General features: G+C 36.1%; 1 protein-coding gene across 1 annotated transcript in view; it reads right to left on the bottom strand.

The window, feature by feature from the left end:
- Positions 1-26888, bottom strand: part of SMG7 (SMG7 nonsense mediated mRNA decay factor) — a 58538-nt gene that overhangs the window by 19191 nt on the left and 12459 nt on the right. Inside the window, exons 4-13 of the mRNA XM_011934150.1 lie at positions 24831-24948; positions 22653-22785; positions 13773-13944; positions 12510-12581; positions 11507-11657; positions 11007-11142; positions 7232-7394; positions 6742-6898; positions 3313-3383; positions 2017-2077 (exon numbers count right to left, since the gene is read on the bottom strand). Coding sequence (XP_011789540.1) covers positions 2017-2077; positions 3313-3383; positions 6742-6898; positions 7232-7394; positions 11007-11142; positions 11507-11657; positions 12510-12581; positions 13773-13944; positions 22653-22785; positions 24831-24948 — 1234 coding nt within the window. The remainder of the gene's footprint in view (positions 1-2016; positions 2078-3312; positions 3384-6741; positions 6899-7231; positions 7395-11006; positions 11143-11506; positions 11658-12509; positions 12582-13772; positions 13945-22652; positions 22786-24830; positions 24949-26888) is intronic.

Genomic DNA, 26888 nt, shown 5'->3' with positions numbered 1-26888 from the left:
AAGGATTATAAGTCACGCTGCTATAAAGACACATGCGGCACTATTCACAATAGCAAAGACTTGGAATCAACCCAAATGTCCATCAGTGACAGACTGGATTAAGAAAATGTGGCACATATACACCATGGAATACTATGCAGCCAGCCACAAAAAAGGATGAGTTTGCGTCCTCTGTAGGGACATGGATGCAGCTGGAAACCATCATTCTCAGCAAATTATCACAAGAACAGAACACCAAATACTGCATGTTCTCACTCATAGGTGGGAATTGAACAATGAGATCACTTGGACACAGGAAGGGGATCATCACACACCAGGGCCTATTGTGGGGAGGGGCAAGGGGGGGAAGGATAGCATTAGGAGATATACCTAATGTAAATGACGAGTTAATGGGTGCAGCACACCAACATGGCACATTTATACATATGTAACAAACCTGCACGTTGTGCACATGTACCCTAGAACTTAAAGTATAATAAAAAATAAAAAATAAAAAAAAATATTAGTCATGCGACATCACTATTTCCATACTTAAAAACTGTAATTGTAGAGGCAGTGTAGAAACAGACTATAGGAGGAGCGGAACTATACTTAGGGAGGTTTTTATACTTCAGGTAAACTGGTGATAAAAGCCTGAACTATGTATGGGGAAACAAGTGGAAAGAGTTGAACCTAGCAAGCATTTCAGACACAGAATTGTAAAGGCTTGGTGAGAAAGACAAATGGAAACAAGGATTTTTCAGATTTTTAGCTTGGTCATATAGATGGGTAATGCCACAGGCACAGACTGAAAATACAAAAAGAAGATTGCTTTTTGGCTGACCAAATCGGAAAATATAAGCTCAATTTTTGGTCATGTTAAAGTTTAAAATGCATAAGGGAGGTTAGATTGTTAGAATATGCATCCAAACTTCAAGAGAAGTCAGAGCTGAAAATTTGGGACATACCATTCAAGAGACATAGGGATGGATTTGATCAACAGGGTCAATGTAGAAAGTGGGAAGGAAAGGGTAAGAAAATAATCCTGGAAACAACAACATTCAGAGACATGTAGTTGAAAAGAAACAGTGAAAAAGACTGAGTGCTAAGGGTGGGAAAAATAGTTATCAGAGAGCTAAGGAAAAAGTTTTCATGAAGGAAGGAAATCAATGGACTCAATGCTGAAGAAAATTCAATAGGATAAAGATTATAGTCACTGGATTTTGGTATCTAGAAGGCATTGATAGTTTAAACTGCAGTAGGCTGAAAATGATTGGGAGTTGAAATGGCGTCAGTCAGGTTGGCCCACACTACTCTTTTTCTTCTTTTTTGAGACGGAGTCTCGCTCTGTCACCCAGGCTGGAGTGCAGTGGTGTGATCTCAGCTCACTGCGACCTCTGCCTCCCAGGTTCAAGTGATTCTCCTGCCTCAGCCTCCTGGGTAGCTGGAACTATAGGTGCCTGCTACCATGCCCGGCTAATTTTTTTTGTATTTTTAGTAGAGACGGGGTTTCGCCAGGTTAGCCAGAATGGTCTCCATCTCCTGACCTCATGATACACCTGCCTCTACCTCCCAAAGTGCACACTACTCTTTTTAAGAAGTTTGATGATGAAAGGATAAGACAACGTAGGAAAATAGGCAGATGTAAATTCATTTTATCTTTTTAAAAGAATGGGGCACACTTAAATGTTACTAGGCTAAAGGGAATTAGTTGTTAAAAAAAGAAAGGAAAGAAAGACAAGACACTGGAAATACAATGCAGAGAGGATAACAGATGGGGCAAGGTTCTTAGGGAGGTGAGAAGGAATGGGATCAAGCACACAGGTGGAAAGGTTACATTTTAATTTTTATTACACAGGAATTGAAAGCGTGACATACACAAATCCAATTCACAACAAACTTTCACTATTAGTTGCTGTTACAAAAATAACATACAGCTGGGAAGATCAAAGGTTCCTCTACATCCAAGCCCAATTCCCTGTTAATTTTAATACTGCAATTACTGGCAATGATAAAGGTACTTCAGCTATCACCTACCTGAAAGAAGGTCTCAATGCCAAGAATCCTTGTAATTCAAACTCCTCTGGAAGTGGTGTCGCTAAAGGGTCAAAATCAAAATTTGCAAACATTTTAATTAAAATGTTGTTTGGTAGAATACTGTTCACTAAAATTTTTTTAAAAAATTAACATGCAGAAAGAAATTATAATGCTTATAGTTCTCTGCTCTTCTTTATAGTAATCCTGATGAAAATAACTCACCTGTCAAAACTCTGCATGTTATCTTTGGGACACAGACATTCCCCTAATACTCACTCAATACTCAATGCTGAGGAGAATGGCTTTTTAAAAAATCAGCAGTCTTAAAAATTCATAGTTTTGGATCCAGCAATCCCAATGTTTAGATTACCTGTCTCTTTTTACTGAAAGTACTGAATAACACTGACATCATCTGAGAGCTTGCAAGAAATGCAGAATCTTGGGCACTAATTCAAAACTACTGAATCATAAACTGTACTTTAAAAAGATTCAGGTGATTTCTGTGCAAATTAATGCCTGAAGAGCACGGATTTAATAGAAAAAAAAAAGTCAGAAAGAAGCCAAGCCAGAGGTTGTTCAGTGCAGCATTATTTACAATGGGGAAAATTGTAAAGCAACGGAAAGCACGTAAACGGATTATAGCACTTCCATAGGACGGAATATTATGAAGCCAGTAAAAGTCATGTTTTCGAAATGCTTAATGACACAATAAAATGCTAACAATATAATACTAAATTTCAAAATCAGGCACAAAACTTTATTTGATATGAATCATTTCCTCTGTGTGTGTGTGTGGGTACATGTAAGAAAAAGGCCCAAAGAAGATACACTATTGTGACTAGTAAAAGGTATCTCTGTATGGGAGATTTGTGTTCTGTTTGTACTAAATTTTCTATGATGAGTAAGTATTACTTTGACAGAGCAATGTCCACATTAATTGCTTTTTTTTTAATAGTAAGAATGAGGAGGAAGGAAAGACAGAAAGAATCTGAAGGTATTACACTCTCTGAACTCCTATTTGAATGATGCTAAATGAGATTAAGATGCCAGAAGAACTGGGAGAACATTATCTACTTCCACCCACTTACTGTAGAGTTCACAGTCACTTCTGAGATACTGAATTTAAAATCAATCATTCACCACCAAAAACCTCTTACTGTAGAGTTCACAGTCACTTCTGAGATACTGAATTTAAAATCAATCATTCATCACCAAAAACCTCTTTTTCTCTGGCCTTAAGCACACCACTGATGATGGAGAACCACATCAACAACACAAGGTTAGGGTAGCCCTTACCACTAGTACTTGAGAGGTCCTCTTCATGGGGATGGAAACTATTCAGAAGAGAAATCAACCAGGGCCAAATGCTGTAAATTAGAGAAACAGTTCAGACTTTATTTTTATATAAGAGAAACCAGAACACTAACAAGCCATGAAAATGGTATCTACAGGTCCTGCACTTTATGTATTTTTCCCTTATTTCAGCATTTCAAAGGCTGTATAATTTTTAAAAATGTATTTTCAAAGATACACTAGATAGTGATAAAGATACAACAAAAGGGACAAATTTCCATGACAGAGACCTACTACTACTGTAGATCATTTCCTATGCTCCTAATTCAACAAACAGTGAAAATAATTTGTCAGTTTTAAATATGGAAAACTGAAATAGGCTGAGAAAATTCTGAGCAAAGAAACAACATACTATGTTTTTATAGAGCTTTCACATACATTATGAGTTGCGGGATCCGCTGTTAGTTCTTTAATCTATGATAGGGTATGGTTATACCACACAAATCACATTCCCTGTTCAAAGCCATAACGCCTCTTTTTTCATGGTACAAAAAGTCCACATTTTAACAACAGCCTGAACTCTAAACTCTGTTTCCTAATACACAAATTTTGTGAAAGCTTACACATGAAATATTAGAACATATTCTTTCCACTATTCAGAAGTAAGTTCTATATATGTATTTGTTAACTGTGTCCTTGGTTCCTGAGTCAGGTATGTTAAAGTTTCCATTATGGATATAGATTTATAAATATCACTTTACATATAAACATTTGTATCAAAATCTCTGTTATCTTTCAAACATAAGAGCAATTTATAAATCTAATGTAATATATATGACAGGGCAAAACTTTTGAAGTGAGACAAATCCAAGTAGTTTGAATGTTCATTTGCTGGGGTGAGGAATAGATGTGATGGGTGGAAGTAGCCATGTTGCTTAAAATTATTTGGTTAAAATAATTAGCTTAAAATAATTTGGTTTTGGCCTGGAAACAATTACTTTGATTTTCCTACAGTAGACTCATGTATCTAATCACATTCTCCTTAATATGAAGCTTACCTTTGAATATATATCAACCAATTTTTATTTAAAAAAAAAAAAAGAAAAAGAAAAGCATGAGGTGAAGTGCCCAGGATAGAGAAACTGGATGTAAATAATCACACTATGGAAAATTGTAAGTTAACAACTATTTGGGACAGTTGTACATTCTGAAATATGGGAATATGCTACTTTAAAAATATCAACAAATATATATCATATATAAACAAATATTGAAGAATAATTGTCTGCTACAAACCTTTGGAGATATAACAGATTATAAGAGATAGCTGGAAAAAAGGTCAGTAATCTAAAAAAGACTATCATACTGGTACAATGTTTTCATGCAACACAAGCTCTCAAGAAAACACTGTAGAAAAAGCGCATGAGCGGATGACCTAATGATATACTGCTTTACCCTATAACTATTTTCCACAAAGGAAAATCACTATTCCATGTATTCACTAGCTTAAGAGAGTATGTTCTCAAAAAAGTACAAGGGAAAGTAAATTCTAGAAATTGAGAAGGTTCAGATATAAGAAACTGAATATAATTTGAATATATATACAATTCTAAGTTGACAAAAGTCATTGTTTTTCCATTACTTAAAAGATATAAATGAACATTGTAACTTTAATGTATTAGACATATAAGGAAAATCTTCAGTTTTAAAGAGATATCCCATGCTAGTCTTTAAAATGAGTACTAACATAATTTAAGATAGAAGGAAACACCTGCAAGGGCATAATTCTAAAGATTTTGGTAAATCTCATAGGAGGAAGAGGAAATAGTAAATGACAGAAAAAAAAAGGAGGGAAAAAGTGTTTGCCAATAAAGCTATTCCTTCTGGCTGAACATCTTTTGCCATGAAAAGAAATGGGAATATACGGAATGGGCCAAAAGGATCACTGTACAGGAACAACAACAAGAAAAAACAAAACACAATGAAAGTAACAATCCCTACTCATAAATATAAAAACTCTATAAAGCAAATGGTAAAACATGAAGTTCTTCTTTCATAACATTACTGATATAATATGTTGAATTAAACATAAGTTTGAGTTCTAGAGTATACAAGAGTAGAAAAACTGTATAGCCTAGTTAAGAAATAAAAATTTTGTGCAAGGAAGCAATGTTTGAAAATCTGTACTACTAAAACCTATGCTAACATTAAAGCAGATGTATATAGTAGGCTGTGCTATGTTCCTAAACTCTATTCATGATTATGTCAATATATCATGGAAAGAGCTTATAGCTACATGAGAGAAAAGACAATTATGAAGCAGAGAGACCATAAGGTCCTTTTTTTTTTTTTTTGAGACAGAGTCTCACTTGGTAGTCCAGGCTGGAGTCTAGTGGCATGATCTCAGCTTACCGCAACCTCCGCTTCCTGGGTTCAAGCAATTTTCCTGTCTCAGCCTTCCGAAGTGGTGGGATTACAGGCATACGCCACAATGCCCAGCTAATATCTTTTGTATAAAAATACAAAAAAAATCTTTTGTATAAAAATACTCTTTTACTAAAAAGTAAAAGAGATGGGGTTTCACCATATAGGCCAGGCTGGTCTCAAACTCCTGACCTCAAGTGATCCGCCTGCCTCAGCCTCCCCAAGTGCTGGGATTACAGGCATGAGCCACAGTGCCCGGCCCACAGTGTCTTAAATGTGGCTTAAAAAAGGCATTTTCTAAGTTGTGACCTTAGTCAACATACATGCTGGGCCACAAAGCAAAACTTTCAAAGAGATTCTCCTTAAATATACCATCAAAATACACAAGGGAGAAACTACCTATCTGGTGCCAAGCGACCTTGGAAGTATTTATTTCTATAATCAAAGGTACACTGAAAGTTTTCATTTGTCATTGTAAAATCAATGGTTCCTAAGAGCTGTCAGGATTTCTGTGAGTAGAGATGACAGAGAAAATAGTGAGAATCAAAATAACTTTCAATCTTTATGCTTCAAATAAACATTACTCAAATTGAGTGTTACTGTAAGGCAACATCAAACAGTTCATGTATAGAAAAAAATGGAAGAAATAAAAATCTCTTCCTTTCAACTCAAACAAAAAATTGGGGAATACTGTAATAGGTAAGAAACAAACTGGTTTTACTTCAAGTTCACTTTGAAATGTGAAAAACGACTTTTCCCCAGGACAGCAACTGAGAACAAGGGAGTGCACAGGGAGTCACAAATCCTTAAGACTAAGACTCAAATGAAGAATTCAAATAAACAAATGAAAAGCATACAAAGAGGCCTTCAGTTCAATTTCCCGAGAGTCAGCAGAAAATACAGTCTTCCACTGTTCAAATGTTGTATTTTAGAAGGCAGTTTTTACATATTTATGGATATCAAACAAACAAAGCACACAAGTTAACATGAAATTCTAAAAATACTTACTACTGTCTTTCATCCACCACTGCCTCCTGAAAGACCCTGGGTCTGAGTCTTAGCCAGTCCATGGAGACCTTGACTGCTGGAAGAGGATAGGCATTGTAGGACTCCTCCTGAGACTCATTCTGTAGAGGACACTTGCACAGGATGCCAAGAAAAGACACTTGAAGAAAGAAATGTATTCAAAAAATATAAGAAATATGAAACTGTGCCAGTTCAAATTAAAATATTATGTGCCTTCTACTATATTCTAACACTTACAGCTTCTTTCTAAAAAGACTCTTTCCCATATTACAAATGTTATACATACAACTTGATGAAGGAGTATCGGCAGATAAAAGGATAGAACTTGGGGTTGAAAGTTACTATGAACTCCTGATTCAGTGTAAGAAATACACTATGCTTTTTTACATCACTGTGCTTTGCTACATTGATGAAATGCCTAAGATGATGCTTTTCAAAAAAGATGGCACATTTTAAGTAATTCAATACTCACTAAAGAGGGCCAACAACTGTGTCCAACATAGCTGCTCATCTTGGCTATAACTGTGCTGCTCAGTTTCATTGCTAAAGTCACGAAGGTGATGAAGTTGAAACAGGTTAATGACAGTGACATGAACTAACTGCTGAGAGTTGAAAGCTTTTTGGAATAGCAGCCTCTGTAAAAGAAGACAGACGTACTGCATATATTATCAAGAACAGGAACCATCTTTGACACAAGAATTAAACTGGTAGTCTGCATTTAGAACCACTATGTGTAATACAATTACAGATGAGTAAATGGTTCTGCCCTCAATCCCAGTATTTTGATTGGGTCTAATTATTTCCCAAACGGACTTTTTGTCTTCAAATGAATTAATCTAGACACCACAGAGTTGTTTGTTTGTCAAACGTTTTTCCCCTAGGAAACTATGTATTTTTTAATATGACCTGAGAAAAGTCCTGAGTGTTCATCCATAAATTTATACATCTTAATCCTTTAGAAATTGTTTTATACAAGATGTACACATATTAAAATACTAAATTGGGACCAATGACTAGAAAGCAACAGACTCAAAAAATAATTTTTTGAATTCCTAGTACATAAAGCATGACTTCCTAGATTTGTCATAAAATTTACTCTTTCAAAGGCTTCATACATTAAAACTTATTTTGTAAACAAGGCATAGCAAGTACATATTCTGGAACACAGGGTAAATGACATACTGAAACAACATTAGGATGTATTATAGGTACTTCTACAAATTATCAACTGGTATTTTCCCCTCTTAGATAAGTATATGCGTGATCATCAAATTTCATTTACCCTCTAATAACTCTGTTCACAGTGATGTGTTAGCCAGCATTATAAACAATCACCCAGATGCTCTCAGTTGGTGTCTCAATGGAATTACCCTTCCACTTTAATATCTGCAATTGTTTTACCTGTAGGTAAAAATACTTTTCTAACAGAAGTTCCTAGTTTCATCCTCTACTTTAGCCATACCCAGTCTTCCTCTATCCCCAGGGAAAATTTTTGCAGAAAGCAGGGATTCATCATCACTAGCATTATGGTGGAAAACAGATAATCTTTACTTACAGTTCTACCCGCAGTGACAGGAGATCCTACCATGTCAGAAACTTACAGCTGTCTCTGCCCAGACTACTCTGACATTTTTGTTTTTATTTACATAGTTAAAGAACCTGAAATAGCCATAGTAAGCTCTATGATTCTAAGAGGGAAGCCTTTTACATTATCATTAGAGAATACAATTCCATTCTATGTGAACTCTTTCTATCACAACTGTCAGTCTTCTTGCAATCTGCCATTTCATTGTATATGTCTAGAATGGTTAGCCCTTTTCCAAAGACATCAAGCATTAATCTCTCCTCAAAATTTCCTGAAATCTTGTCTCTTCTCTAGAACTTTCCCACAAACTTTCTTCTTCAATTTCTACAACTAGCCTTCTAAATAAGCTGGCGTTTATTCAAATAATACCAGCATAGAATGAGAATACGTAGTTGTATTTCTCAAAAAGCAGTTTCTTACAAGCCTAATATGGTAATGTATTTCCTGTATCTATAAATCCACTGGCATTAATTTTAGAAGGCAATATCCTACTGAAGAGGGTCACAGCCCATTAAATAATTTTCTAGTGTATGCACAGAAGTATTTTAATGAATATGAACACACCCTAGTACTAACAAATGATAATGTAAGTTCATGAAGGTCCAGACTTTGTCATGTTTTCCCCCATATCTGTAAAAGCCTAGAAAAGTGCATGGTACATAGCAGGTACTCAATAAACACTTAGTGAATGAACAACCTATCCATTTAGAAATAAGGTTGAAGTTATTCAGTTGTAATTTCCTAAAATTTAGATTGTATTGTAGAGAGTCTTCCAAGGAATAAAATCAGATTAGAACTGGTAAGATTTTTGCTACTCAAACTTTCAACTACAGTTGAGAAATATACTGAACTAAATACCGTTAACAAACAGCCTACATTTAACTTACAGAAAATGTATTACATCTCAATTCCTAGATCCCAGGCCTTAAATCCCTTAGTGGACCTCAACTTGGTAAACATTTCTGCTTAGTAGCTAAAGGTTGTTAGAAGCACTGAAGCATACATGTTGATGACACTAATTATCTACATATGCTTTAGAAATACTTTGGAAATTTTACTCCACTATGTTAAAATTTCACTCCAGCAATGTTCTAGTTCAACACTGGGTAAGCTTTCAAACAGATCTGCCTCATACTATGTTTAACTTTAGAGTGCTGGAATGATACTTCAAAGTATATTTTAGCAACTGCCCACCCACACTCACCAGAACTTCACATACAGAAATATATATGCAAAGAGAGTGTTAGTGTTTGAGGCTGAACCAAATGCAAAACTTACTAGGTTTCTAGACTGGAATAACTTACTTAGTGAAGATCTCATTAAGGTAGGGACCACCCACCACCACCAATTTAGAGAGTATTTCACAGAACCAGAGCTGGAAGCAATCTCAAGAAGTTTTCTAGTCCAATCCCCTATTTAGTAGGGCTGCACTTAAATAATCCAAGAAAGATGGCTGTCAATCTGACTCTTAAGCTCTCCAAAATGGGGAATCCACAACATCCCACGGTCAGCCCCCTATACATTTCAACTTAAAATTTAAGATTTTAGTTTTGACCTCAGGAAAGATACAGATATGTTCTTTTCAAATAATCCTTCACATGTCTGAATTCTTACTATGAAAACTATTTAGACTTGTTTGTTCTTTTCCAGGCTGAACAGCCTAGGACATGACAAAGTTAGCTGTTCTTTTCACACACCCAATCCTATAAATCATATGTCACAGGCTAAGTATATTTTAAAACAAAACAAACTATTGCTATTTATAATTATCTATTATAATATCTTGCACATAGAAAGTATCAACCAAAAAATGACTACCTGTAAAAACTACTTCGTATTGACTCTTTTTGGCTAAGTTACACCTTAACTGTCCGAGTTCTACAATCTCTTAAAATGTCTGACTTTTAGAGAACTTACAGAAATACTATGAAGCAGTTACACACAATTACCCAAGTATATAGATACCTAGAAATAACCAAGAAATATAAAATGTTCTTTGAAATTGTCATTTACTGTTTAATCCAGTGCCTAAAACAGTGACTGATGAATAGTCAAATATTTATTGAATGAACTGAAAAAAAGTTAGTACTTTCGACTTTCTCCTTATTTTATGCATTATACTACATTTAAACTGCTAATATCTTAACATACTAATAAAAGATCATTTATACATACATAAATAGAATGAAGGTTAATGTTCTCTCTTCAAATTAGTAAACTATATCTCTGTTAAACGAAACTCTCATTCCTTTCATTCAAACTACCACAATCCTGATGAAGGCAAGCACAGTAAAAATAATGAACTTGGTTTGGAGAAGGCCAACATCTATAAAGTAGGTAACATAATCATATCTAAGAACACATAAACCATCAAAAGTAGGAGTAGTTTCAAAACTGAGGAGTTATTTACTTTTTTCCACTTTGATAATTTTTGTCAAACGGCAGCTACTCAAGTGAAAACACTGCTATATTTGTTTATACAGACTGTACCTCAGTTTAAATTGAAGGGATGATAAACGCAAAGATTCCACATACTTCAAATATAATTTTTACCAAGAGTTCACACAGTTAAGTTAACTACAAAAACTGGGAGTCGGTTTCCTCCAAATCTTATGCTACCTGATTTAGACAAGACAAAAATTCTCTATTTCTGAAACCTAACCTTAAACTGTTCTTCCAATTTTTCTCGAAGAGGGCTCAACTTTTCCAAGCTCTTACTCAGGTACACATGACCGTGGAATTTAATAAAGGCCTTGATGAAGTCAGAAACACCCCACTTGGTTTTCACCTCATCTCGGCTGAAATGAAAGAAAAAAATTCCATGAATCTTAAGCAGCAAAATGGCTACAACTCCTTAAGGAGGCACTGGCTTGCTAAAACAAGTTATTACTTGATACACAAAAGAGAATTCTGTATTTGACTGATTTTTCAACTGCAACACACTCAAGATGAGTCAGTATTAACAGCCTGTGTACTCTTTTACTGGGACTGAATCAGATATTGATCGGATGAAATTCAGTGACTACACACAAATTATGACAAATCTATGTTTAGAAATAAGAGAAGCAATAGGCCGTTATTTTCTGTAAACCAAATTATGAAGAATTAAGGCTCCAGGTTACAAATTTCTCTTGGGAAAAAAAAAAAAAAAATCAACCCTACCTTTCCAGTGCTTTAGAAAGTGCTTTTTGCAGATTAGTGGAGGCAGCTGGGAAAGGGAACTTCACAGCAATGCTTCTGCAGTAGTAGAAAATTGTGGTCAGATGGTCTCCTTTGGAAGAAGCTAAGATAGCCAACTGATTATAAGGCTGACCTACAGGAGAAAGTTAAGATTCTGGAGTAACCCCAAGTGTGACAAAGTCTTGCTATAAGAATACAAATGATCAGTGTTTAAATACTCAAATAAACAATGGGGAGTATTTTTATAAGGTAAATATGACTGCCTCATTGCAAACCAGCATAAGGTTTAACAGCACACTTCAGCGATGGTACACACTATCATATACAGGTTAAACAGTCACTATTAGGGTAGAGAGCGGCTTCAGAAAGGACTAGATTGTAAATAATTTCAGCTTTGTAGGCCAAAGGGTCTCTATCACAACCACTCAACTCTGCCACTGTAGTGTGAAAGCAGCCATAGACAAATATGAAACAAGTAGTGCGGTCAGACCGCCATCCCTGCTTTAGACTCTTTCTAGAATCTAAAGGAATTTCAATGTCTTAGTTAGAATGATTTAAATCATTAAATATCTGCTGTAATTTATTTAACTCAAGAACTACTGCTAATGTCTAGTTTGGGGCCATTAAAAGATTACCTTTTAGTATTGTAATAGATTGTTTTTCTGTGGGGGGAAATGGTGGTATCTAAAGAAATAATTGTTCTATAAGCAATTAAGAAAGCCAGAGTTGTAGAAACAATATCAGATCACATTAAGAGAATCTATCTATATTGCTTTACTGACAATAAAAGTCACCTTACTTGTAAAAAAAAAAAAAAATCATTTTAGTTTACATGGAATGTACAGTTAAATGGAAAAACATGACAATAACAAAACTCCGCATTTATTGCTTTCATAAAACTTCAAAGGTGAGCCCTGAGTTATCTGCCACATTGTTATACAGAACCAAGTGTCACGGTTCATCTCAGGTTGACAGGCCCACTCACCATTGGAGGGGACAAGCTGAGCTGCATGCCTATAGTAGGACTCTGCCTGGCTGGTCTGGTTTCTGTATCGAGCTAAGAAGAAGAAGAAAATTAGTTTTAAAAAACCCAAAAAACAAACAGTAGGGCAGTATTTCCAAAACAGCCATAGTTTTAAGTTCCAAAGATAATAAAGACATTAAAGTTAATTTAAAATTAAGACAGAAAATACTTTAAAACAAATTAACTATAGGATTATGTGTGAAGTGTCCATCAGCCTTCTGTATTTGGGACATTCAGCATGTAACCAATTTTAAAGCTTACCTAGACCCCATTTTCAGGTCCTCCAGTGTCATGCATCACCAGCTCCCACTATGGACTATGCTGGTGACCTGGAGCCGGCCCACAAGAAGGGGTGAGTTATATGGCACTTAAAAACAAAACAAAACAAAATACACTATACAATATGATCTGAAAATTATGTATTTTTCAATATTATATAAAGTGATTTTGAAAAATGCCTCATTCCTATCGCAATATTAAGTATGTGTGTGCAAAGAATGTATTTAAAGCAAAACAACCTAAACACAGTATCAATGAATCTCCCTGCCAAATTCATTGCTTACTCTGATGTGACCTCCTCATGGAACCACTGATTTATAATATTAAGAAATCTAAAATTTCAAACTTAAAAGCTGTAATGTTCTCCATTCTTTGTTATTTGAGGACAAGCAAAACATAATCCTATAGTTAATTTGTTTTACAACCTTTCTAGATCACCTTAAAGGAATGAACAAGAATAAAGTTACATAATATTCTCAGATAAAATACATATAATAGAAATACAAATTAAACTTTAGAAAGGAAGCAAAATTAAAAATCAACTTTTAGTCCACCGGTAAGAAAGAAAGAAGGCAATTTCGTTTCAGAAGGAGTAATTTATAAAACTCATTTATTCCAAAAGAGTACATTTAATTTAGAAAGTATTATGGCACTACTTCTAAAAATTAAGCTTTGATTACATTTTTGCTGTTTATTATTTGCCTACATAAATTACATAGTCGGAATAAAATTTAAATCTTAATATGAAAGTTACTTTCTTCAAGATGCTCTGCCAATCACAAAAATATTGAGAAATTTTAAGTTCCTTAGAATACATTTTATAGTTTCTTCTTATGACAATCTAAATTGTGTGTGTATGCTCGGTTTAAAGGAAAAAGAGTTTCTTTCTATGACTGTTCCAAAGAAAAGGACGAACATATCAATTCCTTCACAGCAAAGGCTCACCAATGTCTCCAAGGTGGACGAGGCAGTGCTGGCAGATATAGGAACAGGAGCTAGACTGTGGCTTCACTATGGCGCTGGTATGCGTCTGTTTATTGCTGATAATTCCCAATTGGGAAGACTTCACACGGCATGGTAAATCTACATTAAATACTGTACACAGTTCTTGTAATAACTGAAAGAAAAACAAACAAAATTTAGTAATAAGTCACAAGTGCTCTAAAAGCAAAGTTTATAAACTGTAAGACGTGTACTCAGTATCACACACTGCTGAAATTTGAAAAAAAACTGCATGAAAATTATATGGTAATCATTCAGGCCTGGCACAGTGGCTCACGCCTGTAATCCCAGCACTTTGGGAGGTCAAGGCAGGTGGATCACTTGAGGTCATGAGTTTGAGACCAACCTGGCCAACATGGTGAAACCCTGTCTGTACTAAAAATACACAAAAAAAAATCATCCGGGCGTGATGGTGAGCACCTGTAGTCTCAGCTACAGGGGAGGATGAGGCACAAGAATAGCTTGAACCCAGGAGGTGGAGGTTGCAGTGAGCCGAGATTATGCCACCACAATCCAGCCTCGGCAACACAGGGAGACTGTTTAAAAAAAAAAAATTATTATATGGTAAACTTTCATAGGATAACTAGTATCATTCATTATAAATCGTACCTTTTGAATTCTCAAGTATTACAGCAATCTAGGATGTGCATAGAGCAGCATCTTAAAAAAAGATTATTTAACTGGGATAGGATTTTCAGACACATTCAGAAAGCAAGGAAAACTACTACTCTCAGAAACACAAAAATTATTAAATATTGGGTTACAAACATTACTTAAATGCAAGCCAAGGTATTTGTCAGACTTTAGGTATTTCTTGCAATTCATTTTCTTCAGCTATATACCAATTCACATGTCTTTGCATACACAACAAATCTGACGGTAGTGTAGATCTTTACTGTATTATCCATTCCTACCTACTCTCTTCTCTGTTCTTAAAGTATGAGGGGCTCTTCTTCCTAGTCAGAGCTAACTCTTCTGCTTGTGTGTGCCTATCACTACATTCTTTTCTGGCTCCTGTCGATCTCCAATCTCTCTATTCTTTCATCTACTTTCAACTTCTCATGCTTCTTTCCTATGGCCTACACAACTAATAGTCTCTCACAGAAAAAAACAAGAACAAAAAACAAAACAGAGCGAACACACTCTCCTCTTAACTTTATAGCAACCTTCTAATGTCTCTTCCTCTTCTCAACCAAATGCCTTTAAAGGAGTCCACACTTTTCATGTCTGCTTTCTCAATTTCTATTTACTCCTTCATCCATTATGATCTGGCTTCCACACAACCCCTCTCCCTCCTCTCACCCAACCATCCATTACCACTCTACTGAAACTACTATCAGACAACTGGTTACCTAATAGCGAAATACAATGGATATTTTTCAGACATCATCTTATCGGACCTCTTTGCTGCACTTAAAACATCTGATCTTATGGTGGATTACTGAGCTGTTCTAGCTCTCTGTATCTTTCCAACCACTCCTTTTCAGTTTCCTTCATTGAAAGGCTTTTCTCCTCTCACTTTGCTTGCCAAGGGTTTCTTGGCCTGCACACAGTTCTTCACACTGTGAAGAATATTTACTTCACAGTGATTCAAATATTTACTTACAAATATAGTCATTCAAATATTATTATATTCATCCAAGTATGTGCTAGTGTATCAGACACCCCCCGGTAAACAAGAAAGACACAAAGATAAATAAGAAAATATGTTTCCTTAAAGAGCTTGTAGCTAAATGGGCAAGTCAGGTACAAAAAGAGAAGAGGGGAGCGAGGGAGAGGGGAAAGAAGGAGAGACAATATGATACACAACATAACGAACATAATATTCCACATTTATAACATATTTCCCTAGGTTATCTGATAAATTTGTCTCACTTTATCCTTGCGATAAACTAGTAGCAACACAGTACACATAGGTATAAAGCTCAATTTTTTTTCAGATGAGGATGTGAAAGCAGAAATAATCAAGCGACTGGACAAAGATTACAGAATTAGAAACATTTGGATTCTATCACCACTCTTTCTAGCATGTGCAGAATTCAAAACACAAAATAAGACACCCTCAGGGATCAACTCAGAATGATTTGAATCATGCCACCTTTTTACTAAGATAAAAATCACCTCCATAACTAAACATAAATTTTGTGCACCCTTTCTCACTGGGCATGGAAATTTACTCCATACTTGCACATTTGTAACGGGCAAGAAATTCACTAACATAAAATTGGGTAAACAAGGCCAGGCATAGTAGCTCATGCCCGTAATCCGAGCACTTTGGGAGGCCAAGGCAGAAGGAGCACTTGAGGTCAGAAGTTCAAGACCAGCCTGGGCAGCAAAGCAAGAATCTGTCTCTACAAAATAAATCAATGAATGAATATAAAAATGAAAATAAAGTGAAATAAAAAATGAGCCAGGTGTGGTGGCATGCAGTGCTATAGTCCCAGTCCTTTGGAAGGCTGAGGCGGGAGGATCACTTAAGCCCAGAAGTTCCAGACTGCAGTGAGCTATGATATACACCACACTCCAGCCTGGGTGACAGAGAGAGACCCCGTCTTAAAAAATAAATAAAATAAAATGAATAAATAAAAAAATAGGGTAAATAAGTTAATGTCCTGAATGGGATGGGTTAAGAAATAGAAAAAGCACAAGGTACAGGGTAGGAACTACATATATATCTCTATACACACACACACACACACATATATATTGTGAAAAAAACAAAAAAACAAAAGTGGATAACTAAGAAACATGAGAGGGTTAAAGAACTGACTTCAATAGATAATCAGAAAACAGACTGGAAAACTAGGCAAGGCTGCACATCTAGCAAAAACAAAAAAGAAAGATCACAAAAAATAAACAAAATTATAGTTGGAACATCATGTAGAATGTCTTGCAATAAAATTTCTGCCTGAGCCCAAGAGTTTATGTGGTGATATCAGACAGAAAAGCTCCTACTGGCTCAAAGATTCTGGGAAAGAGAGCTCTAGTTGGTTTAGAGGCAGTAACACGATGGAACTAAAGAAGAGAAAAAGATGTTTCATAAGTTGAACAAAACAATGTCCTACCTTCATATAGGTTGACCCTGATGTACATTACTTTGTAGTAGTTTCCTCAGTCTGATAACAACTTAGTTACTTCATTGTACAGAAGTATTGACTGGGAGATATTCCTAAGGCTGTAGCTGAAGAATTAATGCCTCTAGTTCTTCCCAAATCATAATCATGGAACTATAAAACTGGAAAATGAACTTACAAGCATTTGTCAACTCTCTTTTTTGCAATCAGGAAGCTAAGCGCCACAGAGGTAGTGACTTGTCCAAATAGTCACAGTTAGCCCTAGAGCAGTACTAGAACAGCTTCTGGGTTCCTATTTATCAAGAAATTTTTACACTATTCCGTGTCTCCTCAGCTCTTTATTCCATGCCAAGAATGAAAGATTTATTATGAAGGTATAGAATATTACCTTTTAAACTAATACGGAAACTCAGTGATTATACTTTCTTTTCGGTTTCTATTTTCTTAGAATAAAGGCTACCGTTCTGTTCTTTGATGTTTAAAAACAACCTACAGCAGAATGGTATGTCTTTACTTTGACCAGGAATTTGGTTCTGCTTTAAGCCCCATGCTTTAAACTGGTTAACAATATGGTAGCTAAGAAGTTAAAACTAAACCAGCCTGGGTAACATAGTGAGACTCCATTCTACAAAAATAAAAAACAAGTAGCTGGTATGCACCTGCAGTCCTAGGTATTTGGGAGGCTGAGGTGGGAGAGGATCACTTGAGCCAAGAAGTCTGAGGCTTCTGTGAGCTATGATCAAGCACTGCACTCAGCCAAAACAGTAGAGTGAGCGTGTCTCTAAAAAAAAAAAAAAAAAAAACCTAAAACCTATCTTCACAGAAAATGTTACTGTGTGTAACCAACTACTAGTCTCTTCTCAATCCACTCCAATCAGATTTCTATCCCCAACACTTTGCTGAAGTTACATTTCATCAATACAAAGACACCATAAATTGTAAGATGAACCATTATCTTATATAATATTGAGAAAAAAACCACAAGTTACATGGTCACCTGTCATCTGTTATAAAGTTATCTCTATTTCATATATGTTAAAATATGAAAACAATGTTTTAGAAATGAAGAAATACGGTATTCATTAAGTTCACCAATGACTTCCATGTTGTCAAATCTAATTGGTCACTTTAAATCTTTAATTCTCAGCAGCACTCAACAGGGCTGATGACCCCCTTCCTTGTTCAGATGTTCTTCTCTTGGCTTCCAACGCACCTTCTCTCTCTCATTTTCTCGATTGCAATGGTGGCTCCTCTTGTGCTAAATCTGTTACCACCTAAGTCAGTGTTCTTTACTATAATCAAAAAATTTTTATGATTTTATGATGTTTCCACTGGGCTCCAACCTTGTTTATTCAATTGCTTATTTCATATCTCTACTTAGATGTCAAACAGGCATCTACTTCAACAGGGAAAAAGCTACTTTCCCCGTAGTGTTTTCCATCTCAGTAAACGGTACAACCATTCAACTAGCTGCTCACACTGATAACTGTATCTGCTTTGACTCCTCCTTTACTCTGATTCCAGAAATTCAATCCAGTCCATCTAATTCAAGTATGGCCAACAGGAGTTAACAGAGTTAATTTCCATAGCTAGCTTCCATATCTGACCCCATTATCCAGGGTTATCATTTAAAATTGCAAATCTGATCATGTTCTTCCTTTGCTTACTCTCCAATGACTTGCAACTCCTTTTTTTTTTTTTTAAAGACAGGGTCTCACTCTTGTTGCCCAAGCTGCAGTAAAGTGGCACAAACATGGCTCACTGCAACCTCAGCCTCCCGGGCTCAAGTCATCCTCCTGCCTCAGCTTCCTGGAGTGGCTGGTACTACAGGTGTGCGCCACCGTGCCTGGTTGATTTTTAGATTCTTTGTAGAATGGGGTCTCACCATGTTACCTAGGCTGGTCTCAAGTGATCCTCCCACCTCAGCTTCCCAAAGTGTCAGGATTACAGGAATGAGCCACCATGTCCAGTCTACAACTACACTTAAAATTAAAACTCAAAACTCATCTTAGCTTATGAGGCCATACAACAATCTGGAATTTGTCTACTTTCTCAATCTGGTGCTAAATATGCACTGCATGTAATCAAGATTGATTAGTGGAATATTATTAACACCATTATCTGTTTCAATTATTGATTAAAGACAATATAAGAATGCAAGTGAGGCCAGGTGCAGTGGCTCACGCCTGTAATCCCAACACTTAGGAAGGCAAAGGTGGGTGGATCACCTGAGGTCAGAAGTTTGAGACCAGCCTGGCCAACATGGCAAAAGCCCCTCTATACTAAAAACACAAAAATTAGCTGGATGTGATGGTGCACACCTGTAATCCCAGCTACTAGGGAGGCTGAGGCAGAAGAATCGCTTGAAATCAGGAGGTGGAGGTTGCAGTGAGCGCCACTGCACTCCAGTGGCAGAGACCACGCCACTGCACTCCAGCCTCCAGCCTGGGCAACAGAGCAAGACTCTTGTCTCAAAAAAAAAAAACAAAAAAAACAAGTGAAGAGTCCTATTAATGTTGTTAACTGATACCATAATGTGAAAATAAAGACGTTTACTGATGCTTATTCTACAATTATCATAATTGCTCAACCACTGCCTGTGGAATGGAGTCAGGAAGAATCAATGCTTATTACAAAAATTTTTAAAAATTAATTTCAAAGAGTATCCATATTTTACCTTTAAAAAACAATTTTTGAGACATTTAAATGATTTTATTATTCCCCTGCGTATAAAATGTTTTTACAAATACCATACTCCCTCAATAAAAATGATGATTCTTTCTTTACTTCCTTACAGATCTGTTTTGACTTACCAATGTCTAGTTAAACCCTTGGGAATATATCACATGTATGTCATGTAAAGAAAAAAGATTAGGAATCATTTTTCAAGATGACAAACCAATCTGTATAATGGCTATTATAAAGATGTACTGCAGAAGGTGGATGCCTTCCCTCTCCCCTCAACCAGAGCCAGCTGCACCACCTCCTTCCTACTCCCCCTACTTTAGTCATGTTCCCAGTTCTAGCTTCTATTCATGGGGGAAGGAAATGAGATTTGAATCAGAAACAAAACTGAGGTTTTAAAACTGAATTATGCTTCAAAAATGGAAAGCAACCAGCATGTTACAGAATCTGTCCAAGAAATGATGGGAATCTGGGAATCCAACAGAGGACAGTTGAAAGCAGTGACTGAAAAAACTGTTACCATTTTCATTAATATCCCACTGAACTGAGACTACTCAATTAACATGCAGAATCAAATTATATATATATAATTTTATATGATTTTCACTTAATAATAACAAAACAATCTTTTCATCTTATAAAATCTTGATAAATACCAATCTATAATCGTTTCATGTTTCTATTCTACAGTTATGCCATAATTTAACTATTATTCTCTTGTAGAACATTGGTGTTGTTTCCAAATGTTAAGATTTGAATTATAATACCTGTTTCCTTAAGTGTGATTATTTCCCTCATTATTAAATATGCACTATCTATGGACAAAGGAAAAGGTATTGCAAAAAAAAACAATCCTGGTAACTTCTGTACTTCAAACAACTCTAAATAAAATGAAAGGACAACAAAAGAAACTAGTGAATAATGTTATAAATGATGACCTTTTAGGAAAACAACAAAATGGTGTCAACAGTATTTACATTTTCACTTTAAACTTTCTAATGATTTCAATTTGAACAACTGGTCTTCAGGAAATAATACAATATTAGAGAAAATGCTTTATACACAAAAATGCTCATCAAACTGTTAACAAGGAAAAGCTTACATTATGATTATAAAACAGAAAAAATGGATATACAGTGTGGTCTTAAATATGTAAAAAAGAACAAAAATACAAGAAGAGTATATATTAAAGTGATAATTTATCCAGAATGGGAGGATTAATGAACTTTTTGGGACTTTGTGTAATTCACAAATTTCTTGAAATTGGTATGCATTATTTTTACAATCATAAAAGAAAACAAACATACCTATTAATGTATCCATCTTTTCATTTAGTCTAGATATTTCTTTGAAGGTAAAGATTCTAATTTCCCCCCATATCCTCAGCATCTAGTATTATGCCTTCCAAAGAGTAGCCTCTTGACAGCTACTTGTAAAATGAATTAATCTTTAACATCTGCTTTAAGGACCAGTGCCTCTCTCCAGAAGCATCCCGATCTCTCCAAAAGTATCAACTTTTTGGTTGCTGCTAAAAGTTGGCATAAATTCAAAAATAAATTTTGAGACTAAGAACCATACTTGAGTTCTTTCAAAAAAAAAAGAACTGTGATGAATGTTTTAGTCTAAGTAAAACAGAAATAATCTCAGAAATGACAGTTATTTGAACTGTTCCAACACAGGGATTCTTTTTTTTTGAGATAGGTCTTGCTCTGTTGCTCTGGCTGGAGTACAGTGGCACAATCACAGTTCACTGCAGCCTCAAACTCCTGGGCTCAAGTGATCCTCCTGCCTCAGCCTCTGGAGTAGCTGGGATTACAGGCAGGCACCACCACAACCCGCTTAAACTCCTGGGCTCAAGTGATCCTCCCACTTCGGCTTCCCAAAGTGTTGTGATTACAGGCCTGAGCCACTACACCCAACAGATTCTTTTTTCTTCATTCAAAGAGATGATAAAATCAAAATGAAGCCAAAATGTAGGCAGCAATGGTCAAGAAGTACTATAGTAAGAACTGGCCAAACATTTCTTTCAGAGCAAGATTCTCGAAACCCTGTCTTAACATTCATTATAAAGATACTAATTTATATACAAAAATTTTGTTAATTACAAATGCTATTACAAATGGATGAAATGGTAATTTTCTAACAGATGTTGCTTAAAGAAAATTCCATGGTCAAAAATAAGATTTATTCTTTTACCTTGCCTGATTTAGAAGTTCTATCAGGACGTGACTAAAGAAAAAAAAAATCTCTGGGGACAATGAATAATAGCTTATTATTCAAACAGAGGAAACGCTACTCTACTTCTTAGTTTACTTCTTAGTTGAATAACATCTCAAAATCCAGATAAATTCCATTGTATAAATAACACTATGAAAACTCACTTGATATTACAAATTTTGACTATTTCTTATCTGACACGACATAGCTATTATTTTAATGACTATAGCTATATCCACAAATTCACATTTCCTCTAATACCACTTGTAACTGACTACTTCCACTGTTTCACTAAGGCTTTGTGCTCAATTATATCCCTTTTCTATTCATACAGTTAAACTTCCAATCTTTAAGCTAAACATCAACCTTTTTCAAAGCACAGCAGTTTTTTTTTTTAAAGGTCTTATGGACATTTGCATTAAGATTATAGGCTGGGCACAGTGACTCAGGTATGTAATCCCAGAACTTTGGTAGGCAGACTACTTGAGCCCAGGAATTCAAGACTAGCACGGGCAACATAGTGAGACTCCATCGCTACAAAAAATACAAAAATTAGTCAGGTGTGTTGGCGTGCACCTTCATCCCAGCTACTGGGGAAGGGTGAGGTGAGAGGATCACTTGAGCCAGGGAGGTTGAGGCTGCAGGAAGCCATGATGGCACCACTGCACTCCAGCCTAGGGTGACAAAGTGAGATTCTGTCTCCAAAAAAGAAAAGCTTATAGGTGGATCAATCCCTGGATGGCCCACAGAGTGGCTACAAGAATTGTTTACATGCATTAAGACGTGTACAAAGAGCAGAATATATGCCACTAATAGTAAGAAAACTGGTATACAATGCAGAACTCACCTGGGTATAGAAGCCACTAGCTGCCTCTAGGAACAGAGAAAGGTTTGCCTGAACTTCACTTCGATTCGGATTTGCTCGATTCTTTGCCTGGCCTTGTAGTGTTGTGATCTGATTCTTAAAGGCGTGATTCCAGCTGAAAACAAAATGTAATTCTATTTGGTATAGCAGTGACTCACTGGGCAGACACTGGTCCCCCTGAGAACAAGAAAGAACTGTCTGTTATAATTATACCACACTAGACAGTAAACCTGCATTAAAGTTATTCGTTTATTTAAATAACTTTATGCTTCCCTTTGAACAGGACTAGACATGCAATAGAATCCAACTGACCTTAGTAAACACTTACCAAATGTTCGAATAATCAGATTGTGGCTTCAGCTATTAATCTTTTAGAACTACTAGAGTTTATTTAGGAATCCCGGTAGAAAATCAGAACAATGGTGGCAAGATCAAAGTAAAAATAAGGTATTAACAAATTTCTACATATAGTGCCAAATGTGATGGACCATACCCTAACAAGTGACATGTATATGGGGGCGGGGTGGGGGGCTGTAAATAGTAAGCCATATCTCTTACTTCCCCAAAAGTTATTTCCCAGAACGTTCAGTTTCACTGCTATTTAACAGTTTTGCTTATTTCTCTTGTGATTAACATTAAGAGGTTGAAATACAAGCCACATTTCAAATTTGGTTATTTAAAATAAGAAACAATATAATGCTGAAATATGGCATACCAAAATCCTGTTATAAAATGCTTTTCATTAATCTAGTTATATATGGCATCAGTTTAAGTCCAGTTATGATGAATACAGTCACTCTCTAACCTGGAAACCATAGTGGGGAATAAAAAACTAGAACAGGCCGGGCGCGGTGGCTCAAGCCTGTAATCCCAGCACTTTGGGAGGCCGAGACGGGCGGATCACGAGGTCGGGAGATCGAGACCATCCTGGCTAACCCGGTGAAACCCCGTCTCTACTAAAAAATACAAAAAACTAGCCGGGCGAGGTGGCGGGCGCCTGTAGTCCCAGCTACTCGGGAGGCTGAGGCAGGAGAATGGCGGGAACCCGGGAGGCGGAGCTTGCAGTGAGCTGAGATCTGGCCACTGCACTCCAGCCTGGGCGACAGAGCGAGACTCCGTCTCAATAAAAAAAAAAAAAAAACTAGAAAAAAGGGAAGACATTACTGGCCTGATTAAAGGAAACAAACACAGATAGGTTTACAACCTATCTGGAAAGTACCTAATTCTCTATCAACATCAGCTTCTGAGCTTCTAGAGCACTAGGTTTTTTAATGATTTGGGAGGACAATCACTTCCCTCAGCATTTCTGATGACATTTTATTCTTGACTCTAACATCACAGGATAAGGATTTTGATGGTCATGATTTAGCTGTATTCCTAGACTTCCTAAAAATATAAAATATCTAAGACAGATGTAAATGATAGAAAAAACTAATCTTCACCAAGATTTAGGGTAATGGACATTAGTAGACAAAGTACTCTTAACTGATTTTCAAATTTCTATCAGGCTAACGTCCCTGTTCTGATTTATAAGGCAAAGCCTTCCACAAAAGACAATTACTCACTTGGGAATCTGCTTATCTGCCATTTTGCCCCTCATAGAAAGAGCAAGTGGAAAAGTCTAAACACACAAAATCTTTCATTTTACTGGGGGCGGCAGGGGGTGGGAAATACTACCAATTTATTTAATTAAAAGGAGGAACTTTTCTTACAATGTAAACACATATTCCTGACAGAGAAATTACAGAATCATGTTTACCAAAGAAAGATTTTTCTAAAGCCTACTCTTGAATTTTTTTTTTTTAAATCAGGGCTTAGTTATAAGACTGACCACAGACAATCCAAACACTCTCAGTATTTGAAATAGATATATTTGCTTTTTTGGACACGCCCTAAAAGAGCTGCCCTAATGACCTTAACAGGATTCAACTCTATTGAATCTCTAAAGAAGAGAAATGTTTATTTCTCTTCTTACCTCCAAAGACTGTATTTGAAACAATAGCAATAATATCAATGGCCAAATATCAAAAATACTAGAATTTCTTTCCATTGAAAAAGCTTATTCTGCAACAGATGGAAAAATAACCAACCAAACTGTTTTAAAGTCTTGGTGAAATTCTTGATCTTACAGGGACTTCCCAAATGATAGGTAATACTTACAGATCCTGTTCTACTTTCTTGTCTAAAGCGTATTCCAAATCAGTAACTAGCATTTTCTGGTACAGGTCCTGCAGAGCCTGCCTGGATGTCCAGACTTCAGCTGGACCCAGCTTAGAATCTGAGTAACAAAAACAAAAACATAAGAGTAGACAGATAAACCCCAACAGTAAAACCATTATACCACACCAGTGACTCCTTCCTGCTCCAACCCCAAGGCAAAATCTGCTCTAAATATATTCCATAGAACGCTGCAGAAGTTTTATACTATTATATTTCAAATAACTTTCACCTTTTGACTAATGACTAGGTCTGGTTTACAATGCTTCTGTTTTTGGTTTTGAAATAACATCATGAAAAGGGCTTTAAAAAAAAAAAAGGTTTGCCCTTTGCTTTTGGTTTGTATTTCTGCCTTTTCACCTAACAAGAAACTACATGCCTGACAGTAAGCCACCTCATTTGAAGTAACGGACTGCCACATTGGTCTGTTTACTCTCATACTGTATCTCTTTGTCTAAAGCAACTGCTTTTTTTTTTTTTTTTTGAGAACTCCCACAAATGTCATTACAGAATTCTCACATCAGCTGACTATCAGCAGTTGCTTTGGTATTCTGCTGTTACTCCTCTCTCAATATACTGACCGCATAAGCCATGACAGTATTATTTTAATGAGTGGTAGACTGTTTTCCAGGATACTTTTGTGAGCAATCCACATTAGTCATTTAACATAAACGAAGACTTAGAAGACTGGGATTAAACTGCTAAAGAGGTCAGATGAGAGACTGGCTGTAGAATGTAATCAGAAAGTCAGTCTATGACTACACATAATACAAAACTGGGGCCCTGCTGTCTGCCAGAGTCATGCAAGGCACCTTAACCTTTGCGATCACTGGGATTATGATTTCAACAACTGACAGTAAGCTCCCTCAGTAGGTAAACTGAATAATGGACTTTTAAATTATGTATTTCCCATAACTAGCTGGGCTATTTGGTTTTGCTGCTACACAATGGCATAATCATCACTCTTCTTTAGGTTTGCTAGTAGTATCTATAGCCACCACAATCCTATTTTGCAAAGAGAATCTCCTGGATTTGAGTTAATGCTCCTAAGAGTTTACAGGCTAGTAAGAATAGAGTTTAGTATTAGCTCCTCATCCCTAGTTAAATTGTTAATCACTAAATAATAGATTTAGTCAACCCTGCTTTAATTCACTTATGGCAAGAAAAAGAAGTGTAAAAGATTACTAATTCTTATCTATCAAGACCGTCATTCAAATGAGTAGACTTGTTATCTTAAAGTTTCTGGGCAGCCAAAGGTCCCCTACAAAGGTCAAACCCTAAGACTATTTACTAAGGTTGTTCAATATCTAAGAAAAGGTAAATGGTACAGATAGCTTGATATTGCTCCATGTTCTGTTTTCATCACACAACAGATTATGTTTTCAATGCCAATTCAAGAGCATAATACAGTAACTCAGAACAAACACTGATATATACAATACAGATGATGATAAACCTGTTAATAATGGAAAGAACTGAGTAGTAGCTATTACTGAGTAAATATATAAGCTATCCACCCCCCAACACACTTATCCTTGAACAAGATGACATGAGATTATCCATGAACTCTTAGGACATTAGCCTAAATGACTCTAGAGTTGACAAAAAGACATTTCAATAGTCCTTTTCCTCTTTGTAAATCTTGGCAGGTATGCTGTTTAATTTTGTGAATTTCACTGCAGAACTAAATTACTCAAAAATTAGAGTAAGATTCACTAGTACATATTCCTCTTATTACATTTTAGGATGGCATATGCTGTTATGGAGGGCATACTGATAAGTATATGGTGATTACAACATATTTCCTAATTTTGTATTTAAATTATTTACTCTTTTTTTTTTTTTTTTTGAGACGGGGGTTTTTTTTCACCCAGGCTGGAGTGCAGGGGTGTGATCTCTGCTCACTGCAACCTCCACCTCCCAGGTTCAAGTGATTCTCCTGCCTCAGTCTCCAGAGTAGCTGGGATTGCAGGTGCATGCCACCACGCCCAGCTGATTTTT

This window comes from Colobus angolensis, unplaced genomic scaffold (assembly GCF_000951035.1).
Source record: "Colobus angolensis palliatus isolate OR3802 unplaced genomic scaffold, Cang.pa_1.0 Scaffold132, whole genome shotgun sequence".
NCBI classification, from domain to species: domain Eukaryota; kingdom Metazoa; phylum Chordata; class Mammalia; order Primates; family Cercopithecidae; genus Colobus; species Colobus angolensis.
Note: the sequence above shows the minus strand (reverse complement) of the source record. Positions and strands in the feature narration are given on the sequence as shown.